We start from the raw sequence: 20,303 nt of genomic DNA on the forward strand, positions 1-20,303 counted from the left end.
CTGAAAGCCTTCCCCACAGAATTTGTCTTACCAAAAAGTGATTCTGACAGAAATAAAGTTTGTAAGGCGTTGTTATTCATGGGATTTCAAAGGAACCAAAGAAATACTACCAAAGTTTTTCTGGTATCAATAATTAAACAGTGGTCAAAACCTGAATGATTGTGTTTTAATGTCTAGCTGAAGTAGCCCAGCTGTAAAGTGAGAGGTGATCAGCTTTACTCATGGGTGTCCCATCAAAATATGCATGTTACTCTTTGTCAAGTAAAATCCTGAAAAACACGGACTGTGTTTCCAAGCAGGACAGTAAAGATAGGTAGGTTGGCAGCAAGCACTAGTCTTTTAGAAGAATACTTCACATAATATGCCACCAGTGATGGGTTTCAAGCTTTGAGCTGCTTTTGATTCATGCATGCTCTACAAAACACGTCTGTGTTGATTGTTAGATGTTCTGGTAATGTCTGTGTATTTAAAAATAACACAAATGCAGTAATTACTAGGAGAATTTGTCTTCATAAGGAAAGCCTATATAAGTATTACTGTGTAACAGAACAGGGGTGTGGAATGAAGCTGGTGGTTAAGAAGTTTTCAGTATCAAACCACTAGCATGTGCAGTGGCATCTCCGAAGTCTTGCACCTGTGCTTGAAGACTAAAGGTAACTTCCTGTGGGCATTGTTTGTCTAGCATAGCCTACTAGCACAGAGAGGGAAAAGCAACTTACTGTGGAGTTGAATTAGATAAAAACTTTAATACAGTGAAAAGGTGCAGGCCTTTTATGGGAATGTTTGTGACTCTGTTGAAGAATAGTTGCTGAACTTGCTGGTAAAAATACGTCTTGGGTCTGCAAGCACATGGATGTTAGGATCCTTGTTGAATTTCTACCTTCCTCCCTACAGCCTCTGACAGTATGAAACCTGACTTGTTGTGATATTTAGCTTTTTCTTCTTTTATTTCTTTTCCACAGCTGATTTTGGAAGTTTCATAGACACCACTAATCTGAGAAGAACTAGTTAGATGGCTCTTACCGAGGAAGCTGCATGAAACAGAGATAGTCACTAAAGCTGTCCGTGAGGATGAGGACTCAGAATCAGGCTTTAAGCAGGGTTGGCTGTGGAAGAGCTGTGAGAACTGTTTAGGGTTATTTCCCTGTGTTCCTTCTCAGAAATCATGGAGTCTTTGGAGGGATGCAGGAGAGGAGTGCAGCTCAACAGATGCTTCACAAAGGTGGATGTCAGACCCCAGAGACTGAAAGAGTTATGAGCTTTGCTCCTGTTCTGTCTTGTTAGCAACTGTGCAAAAAGAGGGGCCTGATTGTGTTTCAGGATTGCCCGTGGACAGTGATGATCTGAATTTCATTTAGCCAGAGGGCTGCACTCTGGTTAAAGGCCCTCTTAGGGATGCAGGTGGGAAGTTATCTCTGTGTGGCAGATGGGGGGGGTGAACTGATCAAGCTACCTGCTGGGATCACTTAGAAAGGTGTTTATGTAAAAATCTGAGGACTGGGTGAAGGGTGATGAACCTGCTGCTAGTGTTGGAGATCATGAGTCAACCACCTTGCAGTGGAGCTGTACCTGAAGCTGAGCTGTGAATGGTCTGACAATAGATGGCAGAATGTTTTAATTGGGCAAGGAGCTGTGGAGGGAGTCAGCAAAGTTCTCTTGTGGCAGTCTGTTGCAGCTGAGACAGTGGCAATGCTTGCAAAATACAGATAGCTAGGGATGCATCAAGGGTGTTTCAACATTTCAAAATACGGAGTAGGGAGTGGTGGTGGTTTACTTGATACTTGTCTTGATTTCAAATTGAAATATGAAGCCTTGAGGAAAATAATAGCATGCTAATAAAAAGACCTGAACGTGTTTAATTAACTTTCCTTGAGGATAAGCATGGATTACTGTGAGCTCTCTAAATCTTTGAGAAGTATTTTCACAATTTTTTTTTCATTGTTCTGGGTTAGTTGAGTTTTTTCTCTGAAAAATTACTTTTTAGATATCAGATAAAGAACGCCCAAGTCCTGATCTCCTAAATTGCTGGTGTTTATGGACTTTACAAACCATGGCGTGCCATGTTTAAAAACTGGAAATGTTCAATCTTTTCTCTCACCAAGCTCTTCTACAGATGCATGGAAATGCTTTTCCCATGTTACCAGTAATGCCTTTCAACAGGTTCTAGGTAGCTCACATTCAAAAGGCTTAATTTGAGAAAGGATTGGCATTTGGTATTAATTGACAAATTGTAATAAAAGATGAAACTTATCTTGTCGTTAGCTGCCAAATACGATTTTAAAGGCTGTGCTATGACTACTTTCTTTAATGTGCGTAAAAGTATTTGAGGTATAAAAATTGAATATGTAATTCCTTTCTAGTAAAGGTGCTGGTGTTCGCCTGAAGTAAGATCCCCATTAATGCTTTGCTGTGAAGTTTCTCAGTGCCAGGGGCTGGTATCCATGTTTGGCCTGTGTGACTTTGACTTAGTAAGGACCGTACACCAACATCTGTATGAACTGATTTCATTTACTCCTCCTCTGTTTCTTACTGGCATGGTGTCCCCTGACCATGTATCTCCTATCTATTATGTTCTGTTTAGCTCAGGTGGTAATTAATGCTATAAATATAATTAGTACTAGTTAAGGACTGTTTTAATAGCTGTCTTCATGGATTAGAGAAGACATTGGTTGCATTATTAAGGAAAGAAGTGTAAATTTCATCCCAGAAGTGAGAGGATGAACTAAGAATCATGCTTAACATGGCCTGGTTATTGCTGAGAGTTTATTAAAGCAAGTTGAAATTTTCTAGCATACGATATTCTCTGACACCTAAATGTAAATTCACAGTTGCTTGTTCACCCCACCTCCCTCCAAAAAGAGGTGCTCTGTTCTTACCTTCAGAGCTGCTTTCTCCCTTGTGACCCTGTGCAGAAGATACTAATATTGCTGAGATGACATAGGAATTAAACAAGGGAATGGATTTCTGTCAGGTTAGCAAGATGTATTGGCTATCTGTGCAGCCATTTAGGTTGCAGAGCTAGCACAGGGCACTGAAATTAGATTGTTGGACACGTACAGAGCCGGTCTGCCCCTGCTAGTGGTGAGTTGTCAGGTTGGCTCAAGTGTATAATATACCTCCACTGTACAATTTACTTGCTAACTCTGACTCTCCTGATATTAGAAATGCCAGACTTCACTTAGAGCTGCACACTGAAAAGAGAAGAGGTTACAAGTTTCAGAAGGGAACATTCCAGCTGGAGAGAAGACAAAAAAATCACAGTAAGTGTAATTGGTGAAGGCAGTGGAGTAGACTGTGTAGGGAAGATGTGGGATCTCCTGTCTTTGGAGATATTTAATACTTGACTGAACAGATCCCTGAACAACCTGATCTAACTTTGAAATGAGTTATTTTTGGGAGTTGAGCAAAGTAGGTCCAGAGGTCTGTGTTAGGCTAGTCTATGTGGTGTGGCTCTTGGAAAGCTCAAAGAGCATTTGGGCAAAGGCAGCAACTGACACTGACAGAATGAGAGGACACAGTCTTAAGCTGCACCAAGGGAAATATAGGTTGGATATTAGGAAAAATATATTTACAGAAAGAAAGATAAAGTACTGGAATTGTCTGCCTGGGAAGGTGGTGGAGTCGCCGTCCCTGGATGTGTTTAAAAAAAGACTGGATGTGGCACTCAGTGCCATGGTTTAGATGAGGTGTTAGGGCATGGGATCCAGTGATCTTGAAGGTCTCTTCCAACCTAGTCATTCTGTGATTTTGCAGAAGAATTCGATTCTTTAAAAGTTTGTAAATATTCTGTTTTGGCTGTGGTCTGTTTCAAAGTGTGGGTTTTGGGGGTGTGTGTGTGGGGTGATGTGGATTCTCACATCACCACCTTCACAGGGTACCACTTAGTTTGTGATTTATCCTGCTATTCTAAGGCAGATTTCAGGCTAAAGTTGGGTGGTCTGACAGTGGTCCTAGAAACTTCACTTTCAGATGTTCAAATAAGCTTACAGAATAAGAGCATGAGGGAGCACGTTAGTAGGATCAGATTGTTTATACCATCAACCATGACAGTTTATATGGTTGGCTCTTTTTGACCTACCTTTTGTGGAGATAGGCCTGTTGTGGTAGGTGTATGAAATTGCCAGGAAATAAACCCCCTTGCTTTCTAGCTAGTCCTCAGAGATCAGAGGGGCTGGGTACAGATAGGCTTAATTTCTCATTTATAACCACTTAGGCACTAAAGTCCGGTCACGCTGAATAAGAACTTTCATGGTTGTGGAGTCATGAACAGTCTGTTTTATTGAAGCAGCAGATTATAGATTCTTGTTAGATTGCTGATAACAGCACTAGATATACAAAATATAAGTGCATAGCTCTGTGTACAAGTGTTCCCAGGTAAGCTCCAATGCAGTGAGACACAAATCTTAAGACAGAGTTTTGTCTGCCCTCGGGAGAGGGGCAAACCCATTGACTTGTCTGTAGAATGAGGTTGTATTCTTGTCCTTCCATAGTGGAGGATTTCAAATATTGATTTTATACTTCTTGGAGAAATGGATGAATGACTGCAGTTAAAAATCATTGGCTGCCTGTTGCTGCCATCATACATGTAGGGTGGGGGAACATCTGTTTTCTTATTTTCTTATTGGTAGGTGTGGCTTTTAATATATAAGCAAGGGGTGAATGAGAGTCTTTGGTTACCTTCATCAAACTGAGCTCCCTATCTTGTGGCTGAAAAAGCACAGAAGTGTGGTACTTCAGTGTGCTCCTCCACACAGCTGAGGCAGCAGTGGTGGCCATCTGACTTTCGCCAGGTCTTTACTGCCATCATTGTCTCCTCAGAGGGACAGATCTAAACCAAGGCTTGTTGTGCACAGTGCAGGGACAGTGAGGCTGAGGGCTGGCACAGAGACCTGGGTGTTTCTGCACTTCACTGAGACAACATCGGGCTCTGGGGCCTCTGCTTCAGCCCAGGCAACATTCAGTTGTTAAGCCTTGCTCAAGCCCAGTGCAAGATGAGCAAGTGGCCTAGCTTGTGGTCTTGCTGAATCAGCCTCATAAATTCTCCACTATCTCACATCTTGACATAACCAGCCAGCCTGTTCTCCACAAAGGCCGTGACAATCCTTATTCCACAAGGAAGTTCAGTTTCTTGTTGCAATATGTCTTCATTGTGAGGCAATTTTTCAGGCTGTGAAGCATGGCTCATAGTAAGGGTGAAAGGGAGAGATGGAGTAGCTCTGCTTTTGTTATGGCAGGTTGCCTCTTGGAAGAAATCAGACAAATGAATCATTCCAATGCTGAGAAGATGTGTGAAAGTTCTCCAAGTTGTCACCCATGAAACAAGCAGGATGTGTGCTATATTATGGCTAGAAATGAGAAAATTTCTGCTCAGATGTTTTTTTTTTTCTGGTGGGTGCCTGTAGCTGCTGATTTGGAGAGGTCTGAAAAGTAATGGTGATTCTTTCACTAGTGGGCACTTTACATTATTTGAATTAGCAATTAAGAAATTTGAATTAGCAGTTTCAAAAGCTTGAGGTTTTGTCATTGTTTTTTGCTCACAAATGTGGTCCAGTTGCTTTTGGAATGCTTTTTTTTTTCTTAGTCTTTATACATACATATATATACGTGTGTGTGTATATACATATATATATATATATATACATGCTTTTCTGAGTGTAATGGGGTTTACAAGTGTTTTTGGAAAAAAATATAGTTCTTTGAGTGAAGCCTGCTGGTTCATAATTTAATTCATTCTTAATTTATGAGAAATAACTATAAAGTGTTCTTTTTTTCTTCTATGGTATCCATTGTGATTTTGTATAATTCTCTATCTTATTGGATCCTCCAGTCATCTCTTAGCTAAACTGAAGGGTCTTGTCATTTTGTCATATGGGATATTCTCCCATACATCAGATAATACCTCTGTAATTTTTTAGATTTATGATACTGTTTTTGAATGAACTGACCAGAATTCTTTGATGTAGGTACTTGAGGATTTTAGATGGTTGTAAATTTTTTATATTCTTCTGTATTCCTTTCTGAATAGTACTTAACATGGTACTTTTCTTAATTGCTTCAGAGCAGCAAGGTGATGTTTTCAGAGAACCATACCCAAGCCGTTCAGATAATTTTTTGGAACAGTACTAAATAACTTAAGAGACCATTGTATATCTGTATAGTTTTTTCTTCTTTTGCTTAAGAGCTGGTGTGTTTGGTACATTTTACAGGCACACAATTCAGATTACAGCCTGGGAGATAAGTGTGCATGCAGTGTGCACCATGCTAGTGAAACTCTTAACTGGGAGCCAAGAACAAATGTGCATGGAGCTTATCTGTACTAAAGTGAAGAGCTGAGATTAGAGAAGTGAGAACTGATAGAGATTACGATATCTTTGAAAAGTAAACGTTGTGTTTGATGAAATTAAAATCTAGTGAAATGGGATTATGCATGCTTAGAGTTTATTTACCCTGACTGTTTCACAGAGGGAGTATTTGTCTTTTTGAATCAATATGTTTCACACCCATTTGACATATCACTGTTGCATTGGCATATTTCTATATTTTGTTCTGAGTAATCGATGTAAATACTGTGTGCTTGCTTCTACATTCATCTGCTGGGGAGCTTCATTAGTCCATAACTCCATCTGGATTATTCTTCTTCAGGGACTACCTACTGCTGTTTTCCCTTTAACCTGCTTCCTAAGAGTCTTATCGTTGTTATGCTAATCTGTGTTCATTAGTTAATTAACAGCTTTCCTTATGGAAGGTGGAAGAAATCCTCTTGATTATTAAGTTGAGCTGATCCTGTCACAAGCAGATAAGTAAAATACTCCTTTTCATCAGCTTCTGACAGTGTTTTGATTCTAAAAAGTCTGTCTGAATTAGGTATACATAAGATCTGTGCAATTTTGATGTGTAGTGGGGTGCATGAGTGGCATAAACCCACATATGTGCTGGGAGATGTGGTATATAAGGGAAGATGTCAGATCTGAGCTGTAGGAGATGTTGGTCCTTTGGACTTTGAAGTCCAAAACATCTCGTTGAACAGGGAGTAGTTGTTAAGATAGGGATTTCAGGGAATGAAGGAAAATTGACAAGAGGATATACTTTAAATAGTTCCTCTTCTTCCTCTTTCCCATCTTCCATAAAGGAAAACCCCAAACTTTCCTATCTCAGAGACATAATAATGAGTGGCTGCCGTACAGTGCTGTCTTTGGCTCTGCCAAAACGTAGGATAATAGTACACCCACCTGAGTGGTTGCATAGTGAGCTAGATTGGGTAGTGAATTCAGGGAGAAAAGTGTCTTTAATTAAAGTAATTTTCACTGTGTTACATTAGAGAAAATTCTACTGTCTTGACTGAGATGAGAGAGCTTGCCTATGCTCCTGGAAGAAATTTGGTTGAATTATGTTGTTAAACCACTTAGGAAGTAGCATATACAATTCTCTTTTCAAATCAAGACTGATTAATGTATTTTCTACTAAAAAAAAAAAAGTTATTTAAGTTAATGTAGGAGCAAGTGAATAATGGGTTTTGCTTTTGTTACTTTGTAAGACAGATAAGTTGCTTTAGTGGTGCCTACCAAATTCAAAATTTACAGAACTACAAAAGTGAATATGAAGAAAGGCTAAAGGTATATCATGATTTGTGTTGAAATTATGAATTTCACTCTTTGTTGTCATTCAGGCCAGCTGTGTTATGTGCAGCTGTGCAAAATGCTAGAGGCACAGCTGTGGTAGTGTTGGATATATGCCTTATGCTAGGGTCTCTTGAAGGCTTTGTATAATTAATCTGTGGGAAATTAGTGAAGTGCAGAAAGGTGTTTTGCCATGGACTTTTACAGTTTATGATGGCTGTCTCTGGGATTTCAAAAGCCTTGGCTAAGGTGAAGAACATCTGCAGTCCCAGGCGTCTAAGTGTGACATAGGCTATATTTTCACAGGAGCTTAAACCAGCCTAACACCAAGTGGCAGAAAAAAACATGTCTTTTTGCTGGATTGATTATCTGCTAGGTTAGTGAGCTGGACTGGCTGTCAGAAGGACTTGCAGTTGCCAAAGCTAGCACAGGATAGTAAAGTGTGTCTAGAAGCAGGGAGGAATTAACATGGCTGGAAGGAATAGATCTCCTAAGCACCACAGCCTTGGAGTTCTGGAGAGGCAGCCCCTCTTCATTACTGTCAACATAGACTAGGATCCTGTTGTAATGATGGAAAATAATACCAGCATCCTTCACAAATGTGTTTTGAAATCTGTTCATTTGAAGAGCTGCAGAAAAGCTGCGTGGTATTGCATTGGAGTGAGTGGTATATTCCTCAGCTTTGTATTTCAGGATTTTTGGGAATGCATATTTTGATAGTTTTTAAGACACATGGAAGTGATTGAGCCATGTTCTATCCCTTCTTCAGGCTACTTTGGAAGGACCTTGAATTTTATTCATTCACATCACAAGTAAATATCCTGGCTGCATAGGTTTTTGCTCTAACAGTGTGTGAAGAAGGGCAGGGGCAGTTTGCAGAATTCAAAAAATGTGTTGCAGCATCATTAGCGCGGGACTGCTGGGACTTAAGCATTGGTCTGCATGAAGATAAGTGGTGCAATTGGATGACAACCAACACTCAGTTGTACCTTCCTTTATTACTGTGAAGCAATGTTCCAGCTATCATTAATTGTGGCATTAGTGATGGCGTGCAAGCAGTATCAGAGTTAATAAGCAGCAGAAACAATTGTACAAGCACAGCCACACTGGCTCATTGATGAGTTACAGAACTACCACCTGTGTCTTGTGGCAGCACAAGAGAAGTCATATCCCTGTGCACTGCCTGTCTGGATGGAAGGTATCCAAGCTGGTGATGTGGGGTTAAGTGTCAACCTCTCCAGCCCAGCATCTACATGTATCACTTCTCTGCCTTGGGCAAGCAGCAAAGGTTCTTCTCCTTTTGTTTATTTTGTATGGTTCTGCAAATAGGTGGTCTTCAAGGTTTTGTTGTGAACTTCCCCAGAACTGATCTGCCCCAGCTTGGTCTTGTATTGGTGGTCCTGGCATTCACATTCACGGTCCCTGAAGTCAGTTGCTCACTCATCTTGCCATGACTTCACACAGTTGATGTTGGTGCTGGCAGACCCTGCCTGCCTGCTCTGGGTTTCGCCTTACAGCTCACTTGGCTTCCTCTTTTGTTACACCCCTCATCTAAAAGTGACATTTTACCCATTTGTCACAGTTAGATTTCATGAGGACTTCTCCGCAGCATCTCTATGTATATGTGTATGCAGGAACTGGAGATTCCCAAGTGGCAGCCTGTATCTCTGTTGCACGGGACTGCAGCCCTGTGGGGGGAAAGGAATATGTTCCCCCTGTGCAGCTAGCTGCTGATTTGATTCTAGGTGCCTTAAAGATGAATTGTGTGTTGTTGAAGCCGTGGCTGAAAAGTAGTGCATTTACCTTCACTCATCTTAGGTGCAAAAAGAGCTTTGCGTTTTTTCTGCATCATCATTTTGTTTTGGTTTTTGTTTTGTTTTCATCAAGGTCTTAACTGTTCACATTTAGTTTAGCTTTTTCATCTCTCGGGCCACTGGCATCCACTGTTTATTTTGCTAATAATGTTGCTGCTATTTGACTTCTCTTTCAACCATAGTCTTGGTAGCTTCCCAGATGACTACATCTTGCATTGTTATTGAGGAAATGTGCAGTAAGTTTACAAAACAGTCACACTCCTTTCTGGTGACAAGAGTATGAATAGTACTTTCCTCACCTGTCAACAGCAAGCACCAAAGCCCAAGCACAAAAACAAATGTGCTTCTTCCTGAGAGAATTAGGGAGGGTAAGCTGCAAACCCTTTATTTTGTGCGGTTGTTTTAAGTGGGATTAGGAACAGATGTTGGGTAGCTTCAGAATAATAATTGTTTAGTAGGGAATATATAAATATTAAATTCTAGTATCAAGAGAAATAACAATGTTGTTTCTGGAGCTAGTCTTCTGTTCATTTTACAGTAATATTCCCTCAAAGAGGGCTGAGAATAAAATATATGATTATGATAAGTTTTTCAGTGGAGCCTGAATATGTGGAGCCCTTTGACTGTTCAGAACTTGAGATTTGGCTAATTTGTGCAGGTTTCTTAGTGTAAGCTTAGGCACTTAAGGGAGTCCTAAAAATTGCATCTTCTAAATGAAATCCGAAAACATTTCTGTAAGGATTAAAAAACCCCCAACTTTATCATAGAAAACTCATGTTTAAAAGAGCTTTTCTCAAAATATGTGTCATGTGTCTGCTCTCCTGTGTATCAGAGGATGAATACAGAGATGTGTAACTTCTTCAGTATCATGGTTCAGGCTGTATTTGCAAGAGTGGAACCAAGTGGTGAAGCAAGGTAAAAGTAGAAAACATCTTAGTGTCTCAAGTCTGTACAATTCTAGATGGATTTTCGCTGTTTCCCAGTATGGGCAAACTGAGGAAGAACCTTTTTCGAGGTGTGTTCAGTGAAAGTTTATACTTTTTCCTGGGTGTGTGTGAAAGATGTTATTCTTTTCACAAGAGAATTTCACAAATTCTCTTTGCTGTCTAATCTTCCACATAATGCAGGTTATGAACTTCCTCCTCTGGCCTCTATTCTGCTCCTCTTTTTTGCTAAACCTTGATTTCTTGTCTGTACCTTATATCTGTCTGTATCTTATTTGGTTTTCTTACATGATTCAAATATTGCACTTTGTGTGTGTTTGACTTGTGTCTGTAAGTTTTCATTAGTGCCCTGGCAGTTAAAAGCCATTAAAAAAGGCGGGTTTTCTAGGCCATGCCATTTTGAAAGTACAAAAAACCAAAGGAGTTTTCAAAACATCAAATTTAGATAAAATTTAAAACTTCCTTATCTTGCTTTTAATCAAATCTTACTAAATAACTACGATAGGACAAAATGGTTTTGACATTTTAACAAGATTGATGGTGGAGGAAGTGCTAAACTCTGAATTTTGGCAGGGAAACTGGCTGCCCTGTGTGCCTGCCTTTCTTCATTAGCTTGGTGGGAGGAAATGCCTTTTTGATAGGAGTCAAAGTCTAAACCGCTCAGAAATCAAAATTTATCACTATCTCAGTTTAAATATTTCATGTCTTGTGTTTTGGGGTCTGAGCTGCTTGGGGGTTACCCCTGTGATGTCTCACTTCACTGCATGTGCTCACTGTAGAAGGTGAAAGTAATGCCACCCTTACAGCAATGGGTGGTTATAGCTGTTCTTTCAGAAAGTATAATTAGAAATTGGACAATAGGAAAAAAAAAAAGATAGTATAAGACACTTCACACACTATGAAAGTTTCTTTTGCAGAAGGAGAGCAGATGCTGAGTGTATTTGATGTATAGTGAGCCTGATAAATGGGTCATATATTGTGTGCGTCTGAAGTTATGAACTTTGGAAAATGAGTATTGCCATTACCAGCATTATGATGATCTCCTGTCTAGTAGAAGAGTGATCACAATGATTCTTTCTTTACTTCAAACTTTCTGTTGAAATTCACTGTGTACTATCCTGGCACATTTTTTTAAGTGGTGTCTGTGCTGTCTTATAGGCACAGAAATGAGCAATACAGAGGTGAGCCTCTTGAATCTTATGATGGAGTTGCAATCAGGATTTCAGAGGCTGTGGATAGGATAGGATCCTATCTCTTGCTGGAGAACCAGGACCTGTCATGGGGATAGTCCACCCTGCTCTGAGGATCGTGGTCTGTGTTGGTGCTGGAACTCCTTTCCACCTATTACCCATGTATCTTCCATGCCTCCTTGTGGGGAAGGAGAGAAGCAGCTGGAGTTGGTGGGAGCTGAGGGAGAAATTTGGTTCGTTTCCACCAACTCTTTTCTTTCTTGCTTCAGGGTGAGGAGGCCAAGCTCACTCCAGCTCCAGGCGATGGTCAGATTGCCAAACTGGTTATCATTCAGAATTTAAGGCCAGCCACCACCAGCCCTGTGATACCTGAGGAGTAGCTAGAATGCATGGGGGATTGTTTTCTGCTGAATCTCCCATCTCTTAATAGGAAGATTATGTTTTTACACAATGAAAGGAAACAGGAGAGCAGGACTTGAGGCTTGAATGGAGTCGTGGTAAGGGCACTTTGACTGTTTGTATGTTTCAGTAACATATTTTTAGTGTTCCTATGCTACTGCAGTCATGGTGTGCCATTTTTACTGAAGTCAAAGTGGTTGATTTTATTTGTTAAATGCATTAAATGCTTTGAAAAGGTTTGGATTTGGAACAATGAGGTTTTCTGTAACTGTTCTATGTAGTTACGGTGTTTTTCTTATCTTTGTCCTCTTACATAGTGAGTCACACTTTCTGTCTTGATTGATCTTTCTCTGGCATACATGGATTGACTTCTGGTTGATTTGTTGAATCTTGCTGACTTCAAGGGACCACATGGATTTGCCCATTGCCATCAGTCAGTCAGATGTTTTAGAAAAGTTATTTTGCCAAACAGAACTGCAGATCAGACCTCATTTGTGCTTTGAAATGTTAGAACAGTGAATGTAGAGATTAGAAAATAAATAACATTTAATTTAAGGATCTGAACTGTAGCCTCATGTCAGCATTCATCTTCTCACTGTCAGCATCCGGACTACTGTAGGCTAAATATCCATTATGGGATATTTCTCAGATTTAGCTGTGTTGTGCACATAAATGAAGGGTAATTTCAGTGGTGAGCCTGTAATCGTCTATATTTGTGGATCAAATTGTTAGCAGATTGTAAAATCTCAGTAGTGTTTGTTGCCTGCCTTGGAGAGAAGTCTTATCTCAGAAAATGTTTTGTTATTGATGGTAATGGTTTACTTTGGCTCTTTAGTCAATTAATGTGTATATATATATATAGCATCTTATACAAGAACATTACTAAACTGAGAATAGCTCTTATTACAAACTACAGTTTATCTCCTGATTTACTTGCGAAAGACTTAATAACATATTTCAGGTTCAAAATGTAAAGCAAAAGTTGATGAGGAAAAAATAGTCTTTTTTCCCTATTGTTAAGTTTCTGCATGAAAGCAAGATGTGAGTGAGTAGGTGTGTAGGAGGCAATTCCTCTAGCAGTCACACATTTGTTCCAAATATATACTGAAAAATACTGCGCACTCTGAGGTTTAAATAATTAAGTCATAATTACTTTTGGAGAAGACTTTTTTTTAAATCAGAGGAAGTTTTTGTTCAGAAAGTCTTACATCTCCACCATGTTATCTCTAGTGCAGTTCTGGTTGGAAGTTATTTATTGCATCTTTCTTACCAATCTCAAAATAATCTTGAGTATCCTTTGAATTGGAGGCTGAATCGCTGCTGTAATTTAAATTATTATTCAAAATAGTAAGTTAAAGGAAGTAGTTGGAATGTAGTTGGAGATGGTTTTTGTGCCAGCTGAGTTTTCTGTAGTAACTATTACTCAAAGCTAGGCAGTCATGTCGTGACTGATCTGACTGGGACAGCAGAAGCTGTTGTTATCGGTTGTCTTAAATTCCTTCTGGTCTTGTGCCCAAAGCTGGGATGTCTGATCTGCTTGTAAAGCAGTTGCAGAGCTGAGCATCTTCTTCAAGCCTGAATTGTTAGCTTGTGGCATCTGCTTCAGGAGAGAACAAGACATCCGTACAACATTAGGTATCAGTGTCTGCTAGAGAACTAGGGTGAATATCTAAGAACAAAAGTGTGGCTAGTTGTCCAGTTCTCTGTGCCTGACCTCTGCATTTAATATCTTTGATTAACTACTTTAATAAGACAAGTGATGGTTCTTGAGTGTGCTGTGATATATTGTAGGAAAAAAAGTTTATTTGAAACACTTGAAAAGTGTTACTGCTAAAATTGGAATGGAAACTTGTTATGGCTTGACTTCGCAGAAGTCAGGGTAATTCAGTCTTGGGGCATGTTGCCTGGTATGACTTCAGTAGAGTTAAACTTGGAAATCTCCTTATTCTGAGTCTGATTATTTTGTATAAATTGCTTATACAGTGGAACTATTTTGGGGACTAATTACTTGAAGGTATTTTTGTTATTTAAGATGTAGAAATCTGGTTTTAGTGGGTTTTGGTCATCTTGGTAGAGGAGCACATTAATTTAAAACTGAATGGCTTTTGATTATTTAGTTATGTTTTAGCTGTAACAATTCTTTACATGGGTGGAGTAATATATTTAGCTGTCCTAAATGCAGTATGTGTACTAGTTAAAAATTAATGCTTGCCCCTGTGTTGTTTTCTCCCTTTTTTTCTCTTTCTCCTTCTATTTTTTGCCTGTACTCCTCAGCTATGTTGTCACCATCACATGGTGTTCCCCTGCACATGGTGCTCAAGTTCACTCATGATCTTTCTCCTTTGCATATGCCTCACTATTACTTGGCTTCCTTGCCTGCTGGGACATGTTGGCAAACCATCTGGGCTTCCTTTATTCCCTGCTTTGCTGAGCGTGTCTTGCCTGATGGTGGCTGTCAGCAAAGTCCAGACCCAGCAGTGCCATTGCCATCTGTGGTGGCTTTTGCTTATCCTTGTATATTGACAGAGACCTGTTTCCTAAGCTCTTCCCCCTGGGTTTCCCAGGCTCTCTGCAGCACAGTCTAGACACCATTCTGCAGAACAAGAATGTCTTGAACTGGGTTTTCATAAGCCGAGAGTGGCCCACAGACCAGAGTTTGGGGACAGTTTTATTGTGCCTTTTGACTGCAAGAAAGGCATGATTCCTCTACATATTTGGAAAGCTCAGTTGGAGAGTTTGTGGTGAATTTTATGAAGTAGAAGTAGCAGATTTTTGTTTCTGCTCTTGTCAAGTTTGTGAGGTACTTCACTTGCAGACATAAACATTGCCTTTGGCAGAAAGGGCTGCTACTTGGCTTTAGCACTAGCAAGTACAAGCAATTTGATTTTTTTTTTTTTAATCAAAATTATCTTAGTAGGCATGTTTGCCTTTCCATAATCCTCCTAGTGTTTAGGCTGTGCTGTTCAGAGGGGACCTTTTTGGTAGGTGGGAATACTGTGGGTGTCAGCTTAAAACACTCCAGTGTACTCTCTCTGTGTTCTCCCAAGCAGTGAAGTCTGGAGGAGTGCGTGAGTGTTCTTTGTGACGTGCTAATTTGCAGATTTCCCCCAGTGTAATTGGAGGAAGATGCTGACTTTGGTTGTATTTAGTGCTGTCTTGCTATAGCAAAAGTGAAAAATCAAATTTTGTCTTAGCAAGATTTTTTTTTTTTCCTACAAGGAATGAACGCTCCTCATCCTTTCTTATGTTTATATTTGATCATGGCCAGGATTTTCCGTAGCAAAATTTTGATGCAGAAGTACCAATGCAAGGTGGTTAACTAATATTTAAATGAAAAACTACTCCATTATTGATTTTCATAATAATGTTGTTACTTGAATGGTAGAAGTTGTTACTTTTAAGATACTATCAGTATCTTAAGTGAGCAATAAGTAAAATATTCTCTGGAATCTACATTGATATTAGAATAAACTACTAAACAATCAACTTCAACAGGGTGTTGAAGGTGGTATTGAAGAGATTGGGATAGATAGTCAGAAGCCAATTCATTCTTTTTTTATTGGCCTTGTAAGAAGATAGAATTTTTTTACAGCAAGGGTGGTGAAGCACTGGCACTTGTTGCCCAGAGAAGTGGATGCCCCATCCCTGAAAATGTTGAATGCCAAATTGGATGGGGCTCTGAGTACCCTGGTTGGGTGGGAGGTGAAAGTGTCTCTGCCCATGGTGGGGGGCTGGACTAGATGGCCTTTAAAGGTCCCTTCCAACTGTTATGTGACTCTGCAATTCTATTCTGTGCTCTAAAACCACTAAGAAAATAATGTAACTTCTAATATATGATCAAACAAAGTTGTTTTTTATATATCTGTGATGATTGACATGAAACTGCTTGAACAGAATCACTTGGAAGGGTAGAATTTGATGCATTTATTTTTTTAAAAGCAAAAGGTGTTTTCAGTTCAGAGGAAGGAGTTAAAAAAACATACTTCTAATGTGGGTGTGGTGTTACTTCTTCAGCCAGTTAGTGGCAAATGTGACTTCAGCTTTAGTAGTAATGAATACCTTGTATTTGCAACCTGTTTGCTTCCTTTCTATCTATTTGTATCTATTATTTGTATATATTTCTTTAACATCTTGGCACTTTCCATCCTGGGAAGTAAGTCATAATTACACTGTATTTTTAAAACGTGTGTTACTGAGGTAGGAAATGCTTGTATAAAGCAGGTGTTTCTGAATACATGTGTATAGGATCAGTTCCTCTGTATACATCTAACTACTCCTATTGAAAATAAAAGAAAATCCCAAAGCCTTTATTCTTCCCACATGTACATCAATAGATGTTTCCTAGGTGTGTGTGTACTTTCCATGGAAGTTGGTCTCCCATCTTCTGCAGTTACATTACTTTCTTAGGAGTTGTCCCGGCTTTTGGGGTAAGTTTAGAAGTCTTGCAAGTGTTAGTGCTAGTCTGCTACAGTGTTTCTAGTCTTGTCTTTTTTCTGTTTCCCTTTGAGTGGATAGCTGCCCTTTGAAACAGTAGTCCTGCTGGATCCTTTTTGTGGGCGCTGCTGCTTCTGGTCCTTTTCTGTATCCAGACAGCTTTGGTAGTTGAAAGGTTGTAATTTTATTTATAATGCTGTGCCACATGGGAACTCTTCTTATGGGGCAGTAGCTTGTTATGCTAAAATCAGAAAGATGATTATTGTTCAGGAGAAGTTTTTATAGGTAACTTGCAGGACAAAAGAGAGAACAGATGGTTAGAAGTAATGTCAGACAGTACAGAAAGGAAAGTGATATAGCTGCAAGTAGTTTCAGTATGCCAAAAGAACCTGCTTGTTACCTTACTGCGTTTGTAAGTTGGATAGCAGAGAAGAGTTTGAAGGAGACTATTAGAAAGAACACAGTGCATGGGCATATGTGCTCTAGGGGACCTTCCAAACATGATGAATACTTTGGGTATGTTTCTAACCCTATTGTGCCAAAGAGGTGCTGGGTACCAGGGTACAGGGCTCTTGGGCTCCCTGAGCAAGTGTTCTTATAATGTGAAATTTGCATAAAATATGTATATGCTGGCCTTTTCTTTAAACCAAAAACTAGCTGGACTTTACTTTCATTGTACAGATAAATATTGTCTGAATGCAGTGATGACAGTAGACTGTGAGCTTTAAGCTCCCTCTGGTGGCTTCACAGTTCAAACCTTAACTGTTGCACTTGTCTGCTCTGGACGGTTTTGAGAGCTGAAGTTTGTAATGTATTATTTATTGTCATGTTAAAAATTAATACAGGAATATGATGTGCCGTATGCCTTTCCAAGGTGTCAAATGTCTTCTGTAACTGGACTTCAGAGAAGTAGAAGAGCTTAAATAATATAAAACAAGAGATCTACTTTCTAGTTATTATAAGCACAAAGGAAGTATTTCCCATTAAACTTCTCTGGTTGTTTTTTTAGTATTGCCATAGTTTGCAGCTAATATCCCTGAAAGTTCCCTTAAGTATTACAGGACTGTGACAATAGATAGGATCTCTGTATGGCAAACTTTAATATAATGTGTTAATGCAAAATTAGTTTGGATTAGGTAGCCTGATTTGGTCTTCTTGCTCTAAGGATGTGACTGTAAATGACCCTGGGCTTGCAAAATGTTACGCTTTGTCACACCTAAAGGATTTGTTCTAACATGGCTGTAATTAGTGAGGCTTCATGACACTGCAGAGCTGTGAGCTGCAAGGTCAGTAGTTTTGAAAGGGAAATGTTACTCCACTCCTTTTCTCCCCATCATTGCATTGGCTCTGGCACTTGTCTGGCTTTTTGATGCTTATTAGAGTAACAAATGTTCATTTCCCTTGCCCCTGGATTTCCCCTTTATCCTCTTTTTCTTTTGTGGACTAGTTGATAGAAAGTATCATGCAAAGAGGTAACAGGCCATGCAGGAGGGATCAAGAAAGGAGTAGGAGGACCTCTCCTTTTGGTAGCAGAAAGATATTAAAATAATTCATGTGTCTCAGGAAATTTGATTCTTAGTTCTTGTGAAATATCATTGGGCAGAGCTGCATGCTCTTTGAGACTTAAAACTATTGCCAGACATTGCACAGCAACAGAGACTGTAGATTAAATGCACCTAAAATGATAACTAGTGCTGGAAAAAAGCAGGCTATCACCACCCAATATTGTCCCATACTGTGCTGGTTTAGGGTTTTGTGTTGGGTTATGGTGAGCCAGACTGGGGAACTGATCCAGATGAAAAAGTCTGGGATGATTTTTGGTGATCAATTCCCCAGTCTGGTTCTCTATGCATTTGTGCAAATGCCTGTCCATACAGTGAGGGGGGGAGAATGGGAACTGCCTTTTCTTCTGTTGGTTTGATTTATTTGCCACAGATCTGACTGAAGTGTGTATCAAGCTGTTGCTGTGTAGGTCATTCCTGCATGTTTGATAACCTGCTGCAAATATTCTTCTGGCATTCTGTACAGCTGGTTCTATTGCAGCGAATGTAGAAGATAGGTGGCACACATGGTCTTCTCAGACTTCTAGGGACAGGGCTGGAATGTGGAGTTTGGAAGTTCAGCTGAAGTTCAGTAACCTACATTGTCACCTTGATCATGCTCTGCAGTTTGGATGTGATCTTCCTACATGTGTGCATGTTCCTTTCTCAAAGGTCGGCATCAGTTTTGCTTACCCTGTTTGTGGTGTCAATCCCCTGCAAGAGTATCTCATGCCATGTGCCGTTCAGATAAATCCCAAAAAGCAGAAGTCATAGAATATTAGTGGCAGAAGAGGAGAGCAGTGTGGTGCTGTGAGCTGCTGATACTTTCTGCATGGCTGTTTTTACCTTGTAGGGAAGTGTGGGGTGTTGGGGCTACGCAGTGAGGTGAGGCTGCAGCACAGGCAGCTCCTCTGTGCTCCGTAGGCATCTCACAGGAGTCCAGGTTATTGCATAGTTTCCTGCTTTACCTTGAGCTGATTTTGGGGTAGAAACCTCCCTGGAGCTGGCTTTCAACAGAAGAGCAGCAGTGTTACCTGAGCAGGCAAGGTGCCCAGGATGTAATGGGGTGGGTGTATATAGGGATGGGTGCAAGCTGAGGAACCACCGTAGCCATTCCCAAATGGGCTTACTTGTCTCTTCAGTCACACCAGTCCTCAGGATGACAATTTTAATATTAAACACTAGAGGGTAGTATGTTCCTGGTATATACTTTATTTTAGAACATATCTATAGTAATTTTTAAATCCCCTGAATTTGTTATGCAACTACATATTTTAAAACAAGTGCAGAACTAAAGAAAAAATAGTGCTTTGCTTCCAGGACTGTGAGCAGGTTTAGCAGCATTTAGTGATGTGCAGTGGTATTTTTGGTCTGAGTAAAAAAGAATTTGATTGAATTTAGAATTCAGAAACATTGTTAGGAAACTATACTTAAATTATCCACCCTCTGCCTGATACCTCGATATTCGCACCCATGTTCATGCAATGTAAATGCAGAGTGGTATATAAGAAGAGGTAATGCCTGAGAGCAAGCAGTTTTGCCAAGAGATACTGGGTTTTGGTGTTTAACAAGGCAAACATTTATGTATTTGACATTCATGATATTGAGATGACATTGGTTTTAGTATATGTTTGATCAGTGCATGAATAACTTTTTTTTTTCTTTCAGGCACCACCTTCCATGGTCAACAATGAACAACGCCAACATGCTGAGCACATATTCTTATCATTTAGAAAATCAAAATCGCCATTTGCTGTCTGCAAACATATTTTGGGTAAGTTTCAATAAATGAATGTAGGTGTGTCCATTTCTTTTATAACTGAAACTGTGCTGTTCTTTTGCAGCTGGGACTATGAACATCAGTTTGGATTTTAATGAGGGATACTTTTTGATGGAGGGTGAAGCCTGTTACTGTCCTTTTTATTTTATTTCTGTCAGTTTCAAAGCTGTAAGGTATAACTTCATGTAGCTAAGTTCCTAAACCTATTTAATAGATTTCCTCTGCAATGTGATTATTGTAATACTGTCTAATCTGTACAGCTTGTGCAGCTGCCAGTAGTGTGGTTGCTTGGCTTTGTGCTGGCTTTCTATTAAATCAGCCAATGATGCAATTTTATGCACTTCTACCAGATTTTGCATTGGTACTGAAATGAGAGTTTATTTCTAGTTGAACAACTTAGTTGCTGTTGTCAGCCCAGCTGGAGGAAAAGAGGAAAAAGCTAGGAAAGTTTCTGTCCACCTGGTAGAAGCAAGACAGTATTGATTTGAAATTTTGTGTGATTATACCTGTGGAGAAAGGAAAGAGGCAGATACCACCCTTCATCAGAAATTTCTTTGATTTTAGTGGAAGCGTTCTAAATGTAGT

The 20,303-nt window shown here is 39.7% G+C and overlaps 1 protein-coding gene across 1 annotated transcript in view; it reads left to right on the forward strand.

The window, feature by feature from the left end:
- Positions 1-20,303, forward strand: part of XPO4 (exportin 4) — a 73,166-nt gene that overhangs the window by 1,020 nt on the left and 51,843 nt on the right. The window contains exon 2 of the mRNA XM_041416087.1: positions 19,607-19,712. Within this exon, the coding sequence (XP_041272021.1) occupies positions 19,607-19,712 (106 nt within the window). The remainder of the gene's footprint in view (positions 1-19,606; positions 19,713-20,303) is intronic.

The sequence above is a fragment of the Onychostruthus taczanowskii genome, unplaced genomic scaffold, assembly GCF_017590055.1.
Source record: "Onychostruthus taczanowskii isolate IOZ18803 unplaced genomic scaffold, ASM1759005v1 scaffold50, whole genome shotgun sequence".
In the NCBI taxonomy this organism is placed as follows: Eukaryota; Metazoa; Chordata; class Aves; order Passeriformes; family Passeridae; genus Onychostruthus; species Onychostruthus taczanowskii.